Raw genomic sequence first — 11,477 nt, forward strand, 5'->3', positions numbered from 1 at the left:
TGCTTCCCAAATTCTAGTCTCTGCCTCAATACTGATGTCCCCTCCAAGTTTTCTATCTACTTTGTTCATAACATGTTTGTAGACATTTATGTTCATATTGTTTCCTCTATTAGAATGTTAACTTCTTGAGGCCAGGAACTGTTTGTTGTTTTTTTGTTTTTAGTTTTTTAAGCTTTTTATTTTCTCTTTTAACTTTAATCTTTGATATAGTGCCTGATACATATTAAATATTTGATAAAAAATTGTTTGATTTTCCATAAATATATATGGGATTAATATATTTGTACACTGCTACATCATGTTTAAATATAAATTAGTGCTTTTTTTCCTTTCCACATAATTTCATTGATTTTCCATGTCATAGTGAAGGGCTTTGTCTGCCTCTTTCCAATGGGAAAAAAAAAAATACTGGACCAGTTGTTTGCAGCATATGGAAATCACTCTGTCCTTCTGAGGAGCAAGCTAACCAGATGTGCAGAATTCTTTGTTCAATTGTTCAAGTTTGTTTCTTTGACAATGTAAGCATACTGAATCGAGGTTTGTTTGGTTTTTTTATATCCAAGAATATTAAAGACATTTTCCAGTAAAAACAAACCAACAAAAAAAAAAAAAAAACTACTTATGAAGAATGAATATAGAAACAATTGGTAGAAATAATGTAAAAGTCAACTTTTATGTATTATATTCCTTCCCAAAGAAATCTGGCATGCAGATTTTGAAAAACCATTCTAATACAGACAATGAGAAAACAATTATGTAATCATGAATTGCTAGAGTTACCCATGTTAACTGAGGTAAAAAGACTAAATCATGTGTGGACTTGAAATACCAATTTCCTTGTCATTTTCTTATAGGCATTTATAGTTCATAAGAAATACATTTAATTTTCAAAGTCATTTAATATATACTACTATATGCTACTCCAGACTGAGATAAAACAGAGTTCTAATTCCCAGTCTTGCAACTTATATGTAACAACCAATAGAGATACAAAGGATTGAGAAAGCCATGATTCCTCTCTCTATACAGATGTTACAGAAAAATTTATGCTGTTGTTATCATACTAAGTGTATATTATTTCTCTATCAGTTATTTAAATGATGCTACTTAGCAGATGTAGAATATTAAGTTCAATAACAGAAGGTCAGTGATAAAGAAGTAAAAAAAATAAATCAAGGATTATGTGAGCTAGGAATATATGCAATTTCTTTCAAATTTTATCTGGAACTTCTTTACCCTTATCACCAAGCCTTTTTCCTTTCAGGAATAAGACTGTGAAGTTTGTCATAGCCACAAAGGCACATTGCTTTGGGAAAGGAAGCCCAAAGGCAAAATCAGTTGATGATCAGTGTGCCCATAATTAAAATAAATCTGTACTCGATAGATATGTCTATAATCATTGCCTTTTCTGCACTGGTAAATGTGATTGGGAGTGGGATGAAGGAATACTAGAAAATAAGCTACAATACTTACTTGAATCCAATAATCATATATGTACCTACACATATATAATAGTAAGTGTTCAGTAGATGGAGATCAAAGTATGCATGGAACTATTGCTGTCATCAACAGGAATGATTTTCTTGTCATTTTGAAGTACTCTCAGTATCCTGGCTAGCTTCCATTTAGAATGCTACTGGGGAAACTAGAACTCAATACTTTGTAGTCTTCATAAAAAAGATACCCTTACTTTATTAAGTTCTTTGATTTTCTTCTTGTATGAATGGCTACGGAAACTCTATTGTCACAATATATAGAGAAATGGTGTTGAGATTACAATGACCTGGGTTCAAGTCCTTCTTCTGACACTAATGTGTCACAGATGAGACCTGGGCAGATGACTCAATTTATTAGTACTCTAGGTAACTTTTTAAGGCTATAAGCTGCAACATTTTTTAAAAAGTTTTTATACAAGTAAAATTTATACCACCAAAATCAGAAGAAAAGCAGAAAGCTCAGAAAATTTTTATAGCAAGTATTTGATGAAGACCTAATTTTTCACATATATAGAGAACCAAGTCAAATTTTTAAGAATATAAGTCATTCCCAAATTGATAAGTGCTCAAAGAATATTAACAAGCAATTGTAAAATGAAGAGGAAAATTCTGTCAGACTTATATGTGCAAAAATGTTTGCAGCAGTTCTTTTTGTGTAGCAAAGAATTGGAAAATGAGTAAATGTCCATCAATTGTGGAATGGCTAAACAAGTTATGGTATATGAAGGTAATGGAATATTATAGTTATATAAAAATGCTGAATAAGCTGATTTTTGAAAGGTCTGGAAAGATTTATACAAATTGATGCTGAGTGAAACAAGTAGAACCAGGAATACATTGTACACAATAACAGTAAGAATGTGTGATGATCAGTTATGAAAGGCTTGATTCTTCTCAGTGGTTCAGTGATCCAAAACACTCTCAACAGACTTTGGACAGAAAATTCCATCTGCATACAGAAAAAGAACTAAGGAGACTGACTGTAAATCAATACATGCCATGTCCACTTCTTTTTTCAGATTTTTTTCTCTCTCCCATGGCTTTTCTCTGTTGCACTGATTTTTCTTTCCTAAAATGATTCATAAAGCAATGTGTATTAAAAATAAATACATTTGCTAGGAAATAATGAGGGGATGTCCATTAAAAGGGAAAAAGCTAAATAAATTGTACTATGTGAATGCATAATTGTAATAAATAAACAAATGTATGATTATAATAAAATATTACTGTGCTGTAAGAAATGAGAATGATTTCAGAAAAAAACTAGAAAGACTTACACAAACTATGAAAAATGAAGTAAGCAAAATCAAGAGGACATTGTACATTGATCAACTGTGAATTACTTAGCTACTCTCAGCAATACAGTGATCCAAGACATTTCCAAAGGACTTTTAATGAAAAAATGCTATCCACATCCAAAGAAAGTACCGATGTAATTTGAATATACATTGAAACATGCTGTTTTTCACTTTTTTATGTGTGTGATTGTCTTTCTTCTTTTACTTGGTCAGTGTCTTTTATAACAACTAATATAGAAGTATGTTTTGCATGATTGTATATATAAAACTTACATCAAATTGCTTATTCTCCCAGGGAGGGGCACAAAGAGGATGGCAGGGAGACAATGTGGAACTTAAGTTTTTTTGCATTGAATGTTAAAATTGCCTTTACATGTAACTGGGGAAAATTATATACATATATATATGTATGTATTTTTAAATAGATTGTAATTGGTAGACAAAGTGTTGACTTCCATTGCTAGAAGGAATTTTCTCACCAAGAATTTCTTATACCAATGAAATTTTAGGTCTAGTCACCATCCTTATGTATCTGTGAAAAAGATTTGGTCTGAGGTAGATTTTTTTTTTTATACAAAAGCTTTCCTATTTCTCTTTTATGCCTTCACAAAGAAGCCCTTACTATTCATGTAGTTTCTTTAAAATTTTGTGAAATTGAGAAAGTAAGCATATGGGGGCATGGCTAGTAATAAATTTTTGGTTACTTTCTTGATGTAAGTCATGATAACAGCCATGATTTTTCCCCTAAACATTTGGTGCCATACCCCTTTTCTGATATCTTGAGAACTAATTCTTCAATACCTCAAAAATTATATCACCTTAGTGACAGACTTCTTTTCAGTGCATTTATCCTAGCCCATTATCTTTTAACATCTTTGTTTACTGTGGTGTCACTTCTTCTATTTTAGAAAGTATATTGTATTAGAGCTCAAATATTGTATTGGTTGCATTGTGAGTGAGGGAAGAAAGACATAAAATAAGAAAAATACAAATACTTTCATTATTTCAATCACATCTGAGTATTCATGACCTTATTTGAGGTCTTCTTGGTGAAGAAATAGGAGTGATTTGCCATTTCCTTCTCCAGGTAATTTTATAGATGAGAACACTGAAGAAAACAAAGTCAATTGATTTGCCATGGGTTACACCTTGAGCAAGTGGCCAAGACCAGAGTTGAACTCATAAAGACTCATCTTTCTGCTTCCAGGCCTACCACTCTATCCACTACACCACCTAACTACCCCTTTGTAGTTTACTAGTTTTCTGGAATTGTGGCCTTTACAAATTATCTTTGAGATCTAGAGATAGTCATCTTCTCTGTCATAACTAGGCTGCTTTCAAGAATACAAATCTATATTGTCTATTATTAACCTCTTCTCATAATCTTTCCAGCTTTCAGTATAGTGAAGATGTTTTGAGAAGTCGTAGGACACTAGAGGATCTAGCTCTATTTTCAAGCTAATTTAATAATTCGGCGGTTGATATGTATGTGTGCATATGCTAAGCAGTATTACATAAAGAAATCTGAAAAGTGAATCCTTAAGATAGGTAATTTATAAAGCTACAGTGGCAACTATTTTTAAGCTTGTTATCCCTGATAACACTGTTTACTTCTTCAATATTTTAGGTGAAGACAGATGACAGAGTTGTCAAAATGGACCTCGGTTTGCTCTTCCTAAGACTACACAAAATGGATGCAGGAACCTATTTTTGTCAGACAGTGGAGCACAGTTTTGTCCATACAGTCCGCAAAATCACCTTGGAAGTAGTAGAAGAGGAGCGTGTCGAAGAGATGTTTAATAAAGACTATGAAGAAGTTCCCCATAAAATGCCTTGTCCTGTCCAGAGCAACATCCCACAAGGGTCAAAGCCATGGTACAAAGAGTTCTTGCAGTTGATTGGCTATAGCAACTTCCAGAGAGTGGAAGAGTACTGTGAAAAAGTATGGTGTACTGATAAGAAAAGGAAAAAGCTAAAAATGTCCCCTTCTAAATGGAAGTATTCTACCCCACAGGAAAGGAAGCATCGAGCCAAATCTGACCACTATCGCCTACCTAGGCATGCACTGGACTTCTGATGGGCTGAAACCATCGGCTGACTTTTTGAAGAATTTTTATTTGGACTTCTGAGATTTAAAAGCCGACATCTGATTTCTTTGTGGAAGTAGAAATAAGTACAATAAGAAATAAGTGACTGAAAAAAAAAGTATTATGGTAAATTATACTTAACTCTTTTTGACTGGTTAGAAGTTGCATAAAGCTAACTAGATGTTTCTAAATTCATTTTATTGCTTACATGGTTTTCAACTATATTTATCAAAAAGTTACCTTGTTGTAATCTTTGTAATTATTTGGCTGAATATTCATGCCAACTACTCTTTGTTCCTTGCATATTAGTACAATATTTAAGAAAATACAAAGTAATTGAGAATTAGGAGGCAGGAAATGGGAAGGCAATATAGTTAATCCCTCTGCTTTTTCAACTTTGCTTTTAAAACTGACAAATGATCAGAGTCATTCCTTTTTTCATGTGGACAGTTGGTAATTTTTGTTATGATAAGTTAAGCCAATGAGTTTGCTCTGAGGACCACTGTGATTTTTGTAAATGAGAAGAGAAATGTATTCAGCCCCAGGGGAACTCCCCTTTATAAAACATTTATGGGACCAGCTTCATATTTCTATTATTATAGCTGACACTAACCCTTCCAGTTACACTCAGGTGTGTAAAGAAAGAGGCTAATAGAACTTCTCTTTTAGATGCTGAAGCAAAATAGTTTAGTTAGACTATAAGTTATGGTTGGAACAAATGTTTGCTTTAACAGTTGGAAGATTTCTATGGCTGACTTCTTAAGGTAAAAAACAAAAACAAAAGAGCATATGCTTATACCAGCATATGGTTGTCCATGTGTGTATATATATATATATATGCATATGTTTGTATATGTGTTTGTATGTATGTTTATGCTTCTGTGTGTATATGCATGTATATTTGTGTGTGTGTGTGTGTGTGTATGTGTGCATATTTTCCCTGCAGAAACCTTTAGTCTGTAACTGCCTAAAGAAAGTTTGGTCAGTTGATGTGTATTATATTTGTCATCAAAAGTAAGTAATTCAGAAAAACTTGTAAAAGACCCCAAATTGTAGTTTAATTTGTGGATAATTCTGTTAAAAGTAGTTTATTAGTCCTCTGAATAAGAAAAGACAAAGATATGCACAAATGAAAACTTATTAAATTTTCACTCTTTTAAAGCTTCTAATTAAAACTAAAGTCATTATAGAAACATAAAAACCTATTTTATGAAAAAAATCATTATAGTACTCTACACCTGAATAGATTGCTATAAAGAGGTAGAGAGAAAATTGCTTTTAGAACATTTTTATTTTTCTCTCATAAAATATGCCAGTCTTTGATTTTTGATAATATTCAATTTATTTCTGTATCTTTGACTTCTGCATTTTGCATTTTATAATCCTGTATTTTTGCTTGGAGCATCCTCTATTCTAAAATGTAATATTTTAATTTGCAGTGATTAATTTAAATATTTTAAATAAAGCAAAAAAACAAAAAAAAACAAATCTGCAGTGATAAAGCAGAAAGTGTAAACATTGAAAAAGAAACATTATCATTTTGTTTTAACATTTTAACTTCACCTAAAACCTATCTCATAGAATCACAAAAGCACAGGTGATAGAGAGCTGGGCTGAAATACAAGAAGATCTGGGTTCACATCCTTCTGCACATTTATCATGGCTATGAGATCATAGGCAAATCATTTAAGCTATCTGTACTCCAAGAAACTTCTAAGATTAAATTGCATAAGAGATAGTGATCTGCATTGGTAAAGGGAAATTCCAAAGCAGATGCTTCCCTAAGTTAATGAAATTCTAAATCTCATATGAAACAAAAGCAATTCCCTTTCCAAACCGCCTTCCAACCTTGTATTATTCCTCAAACATAGTTTAACATTCTAAAGAAGTTTAATTACAGATTAACCATAGTAGTTAAATATTCACATAGTTTAAATTGTAATATGTGGTTAAAATGAAACATAAGGTCAGGCTTTTTATTCATCCTAATGTGTCTTTTCCCCCAACAATGAAATAATTTTTAAAAAGGACCTAATGTAATTAATGTTTTTCAAAATTAAACTTGTTATTTACCTAAGAATCCACTGGGGGTCATTGCTGTTCACTAAGATGCAACTGAAAGCACTCTATAGTTTGAAAATAAAAAAGTTAACTTTACCAAAGAGAGGGAAACAAGGGAGGAGAAGCTGCTCGTCTGGGGGGAAAAAAAGAGTAAGTGCTCAAAAGTATTAGGAGTTCAATAAAGATTAAGATTTTTAGCACACATATGATGAATTTGTAAAATATAGGGAAAAAATCCAATCAGTTCAAAAGAATATTATTAAAAAAAAAAAAGAACATAAACATTTCTCTTATATTGCTATAAATTAATAAGGAAAATAACATAAGTAATTTCTCATTATTTGAGTTTTAGAAGTATGTATCATCAACTCTGGATGCCTCTGTTTATAAGTACCTCAAAGATGTTATTTTTGAATTATAATCATTTTTATGTAACTATAGGGAGAACATGGAGAAAAATATACATTTCCAGATTTAGGGTTGGAATGCCAACAATTTTAAAGAATCACATCAAATATAGATGGTAACAGTAAGTTAGTTAATTATCTAGATAGCTCGAGTTCCAAAGCAGATTTTGTTAAAATAATGAAATATATTTATCAAAGTTACCATATAAATTCCAAGAGTTGAGAAAATTAATACATTCCATTTTGGAACTCCTTCCTTTTGCAGAGTTAACTTGTTTAGTAGCTAGTTGCCCTTTTATATATCTTAGACCAAGCCATATTTCATATCTCTTCCATCTGTTCTCCATAGCTCGCTTACAAGGTGTCCTCCATTCTTTCAATTAATCTTCCTCTCCCTTTTCACCCATATCTCTGGGTGAAATAATACAAATCATTTGTATTATTGTTGTTAGAAAAAGTATTTCAGTAGAATGCCCAATGCATTAATTCAGTGTCCCTGATAGCTCTTCATACACTTTCTTTCCAGATGACTGCTCCTTTGTTGTTGTGTTGCCCCCTTCAGAATGGAAGCTCCTTGAGGATAGGGCCTATTTAACTTTTCTTTTTGTATCCCTAGTGAGTAGTACACTTTCTAATATAGTGTTAAGTACTTATTACATCGTCATTCATTAATTTCATTATAAATGACAAGTCTCATCTTCATTTTTGTTGCAAGAACCAAGAGGAAAAAAAAAAAGAAGATGGATAATGTTAACAATATTTTAACTAGCAAGTACACAAAAATATAGAATCAGAAAATAATTTTATATAAAATTGTAAAATATATTCAGAATAAATTAATGTATCCAAAGTCGATATATTAATGATAAGAACACCAACAGGAAACAACTGGGAAAGAAAATTAGAGACTTCAACTACAGAATTTTAGGTTGATAGAGTTAGGTATATAGAGACTGTATTTTGATTTCATTAATGTAGGATACTCCAAAAGGAAAAACTTCTCCAAGTCTGGTCAGCACCTTCTCCTATCATCTTTAAAAATTGTATAGGTTATGTACAGAGAGGTTAGGAGATTTACTCAATGTCCCCAAGCTATGATATGTCTGAGGGAAGATTTGCATCCAGATCTACCTGCATTTAAGACCAGGTCACAATCCACCATCCTGCATTGTGCCCCTCTAAAGGAGGATATTTATAAATCCATGTATATAGAAAACTCTTTTTTTTTCTCTCAATATGGCACAGTACATCCAAAAACATTATGGAATAGATTGACCACCCAAAAACATTATGGAAGAATACCATGCTAATAACCCAAACAAATCTCCTTAGCCAATAGGTTCTTGTAACATGTATATTTAATATCTGCAAAAGGATAGTATGTAGGTATAGGGGAATGTAGGAACAGATGGTTAAATGAAGTAAAAGAAAAAAGTAAAGAGAATAAAAGGAATCTTTGAATGGTGATTCACCAAGAGACAAATAAGTCTGTGTGCTAACAAAAAAAAATCTTTTTTCCTGTCATTCATCTTTTAATATTGCAAATATAAGAATTGGTCAGCATTCTTTGAATTAATAGTTCAGAAAAATCACCTGTGAAATGTTCAAGCTAGGAAAAGTAGAAATGACTTAAAAGTCAGTTCTCTCCTTGTACTCAAGAGAGTACTTAACACCTTGTAAGGTTGGAAGTTAATGATCCTTCATACATTTTTATTCCTTGGACAAAGATTAGGAGACTATAGTCCACAGACATAAGAGAGTCAGAAGAGTTACTGAGAAAGAGTTATTTCAAAGCCAACGTAACCATTGCTTTACTAAAAGGACAGAAAGCCAGCTAGACACCTCTCTGAATCTTTTCTATACTTTGGGCTATGCATCTTCTAAGAGCATGGCTGGGTAGAATGGAAGAGCAGATAGAGTGCCTATATAAAATTTCAAGAGAAGGAATCCATCCTTTATCATTGACAACAAGAAGAAGAAAAACAAAATCTCCAAGGACAATCAGCTTTGTTATGTAACTCTTCAGGGTTGTAGAATAGACATTCACTTGGAAAGTCTGAGACCTCACAGGCTCAGCCAGATCGCTAACTTCCTTTATAACTTTAGGCAAATATTGTAGTTTATCTGGGTCTTAGTTCCTTCATCTGTAAAACATGGAGATTAAATTAGATAACTCTTTCCATTCTACTTTTCCAATTATAAGAATTCCTCTTTTTTTTCTATTTTTAACTGAATATCTGGTGGCTTATTGATAAATGATATCTACTTTGGGAAACAGGATTATACAATACATAGGTCTCAGTATTAATAAATTCATTTAGAAATGAAGAAACTTCTTTACAGCTTATTAATAAGAATTACATGATATATATGTATATATACACACTTATATCTGTTTATATATACATATTATGTGAGATTTTTCTTTTTTTAATTTCAGTAAATATCCAAGATTCTATTTCTGAGTGTTCAGTGTTTGTTGTTTCAGTGTGTGGGTTTGTAAATCTTAATGGTGATTATGCACATTTGTGAAACCAGGAGAAAAAACACAACACAATAAATTGTTTTGAATGTCAGTGTTAGGCATGGAACAAATACAGGAACACAGTTGTTGTCTGGGAAAAGAAAAACTGAATTAATTGTTCCAACTCTGTATGTGGCTCAGTAAATAAATCAGAAAACATGTACTTAATTGTTCTCAATTACTGTTTTCTAGGGAAAATGCTATAATTAAAATAGCAATAAGAATTCAGTTTTTTCCTCTTTCCTACAACGGGGTACCATGATGTGATATTAAAAAAAAAAACAATTAATGCTCATTTTTCAGGTCTATAGCTATTTCATTTGTGTCAGCTATGAATAATATATTTTCCACACTGACACTTTTGTTGTAGTATTATTTATAATGTTTTGTTTTGCTTTGTTTTCCCTCTTGGGTGCATAGTTTTATATTTTTATTACATTATGACTTGGATTCTTATATTTGTGCTTTGTGACCTAGTTATTTGACAGACTACTTCATTGATATATTTTATTCTGTATAGCATCTTTTTATTTGCTTGGCTGCATCTGTAACAGCATGTGACCTAGTATTTATTTTTCCTGATTAGGAAAAGCCATGAGGCTTATTATCATTTGGTGACAAGCTGCAGAGATCACTGATATAAATCTTTTCATAGAATAAATATGACATAGATCTATTATTAGAGTCTACATACTTTGTCCATTGCATTGAAGTGCCATGTTTTAATTTAGCTCACAGTAGATGAAAAAAATAAATAAATGTTTGCTGAACCCTGATTTGTCATGTGCAAATTTAATATTTAAGTAGGTCTTCATATTGCCAATCAAAATCACTTTTAATATAACCTGTGGACTGAATAACAACATGTGACACTAGACTGGAGTTAATTTTCTGTCAAGATGTTGGGAGAGAAATCAATTTTCTTTCCAAGAAAAATTGTGAGGTAACTTCCTTGAAAAAAAAAATCCATTAATCTCTTCACTCTACCTTAAAAAAATGAAGTTGGAGTTATTTATGCCACACCATGACTCTAGGCCCAGTAGTTACAGATGCTTTTAAAAGCTGCATCATCCAGATAAGAAATGATGAAAATGAGCTTTAAAACAAATGGTAACCTAGTCATGCATTTTTAATTCCTCTCAGTCTTATTTATATACAACTATAGTCATTAAAATGGCCCTTTTCTTTTTTAAAAAAATTTTTTTCTAAAGGTCAAAGAGAAAGTTTATATACATTTGTTACAAGTTTTTAGTATTTTCAAACTAAATTTCATTTTTGGTTCCTTTCTGTTATTTCCCTAATATAGAGAATTGAAATGAATACTCTCACCACTATTAAAAAAAAAAAAAGAACAACTTTCTATTAACTTAAAGGTTTGGAGAGTTCACTGGGACATATAGGAGTTAAATAATAATTTATCCATAGTTACATGGCTATGCCAGAATTTGAATGTAAATCATTCCAAATCAAAGGCTACTTGGCTAGATAGTGCAGTAGATTGAATGCAGGACCTGGAATCAGGAGACTTGTATTTGAATTGGATCTCAGATATTTAGTAGCTATGTGACTCTAGAGAAGTTATTTAACATCATTTTCCCTCAATT

General features: G+C 31.7%; 1 protein-coding gene across 1 annotated transcript in view; it reads left to right on the forward strand.

Annotated features, from left to right (window-relative positions):
• Positions 1–10,643, forward strand: part of SEMA3E (semaphorin 3E) — a 339,675-nt gene extending 329,032 nt beyond the window's left edge. Inside the window, exon 17 of the mRNA XM_031938651.1 lies at positions 4,422–10,643. Within this exon, the coding sequence (XP_031794511.1) occupies positions 4,422–4,871 (450 nt within the window). The 3' untranslated portion in view covers positions 4,872–10,643. The remainder of the gene's footprint in view (positions 1–4,421) is intronic.
• Positions 10,644–11,477: the final 834 nt, after the last annotated feature.

The sequence above is a fragment of the Sarcophilus harrisii genome, chromosome 5, assembly GCF_902635505.1.
Source record: "Sarcophilus harrisii chromosome 5, mSarHar1.11, whole genome shotgun sequence".
NCBI classification, from domain to species: domain Eukaryota; kingdom Metazoa; phylum Chordata; class Mammalia; order Dasyuromorphia; family Dasyuridae; genus Sarcophilus; species Sarcophilus harrisii.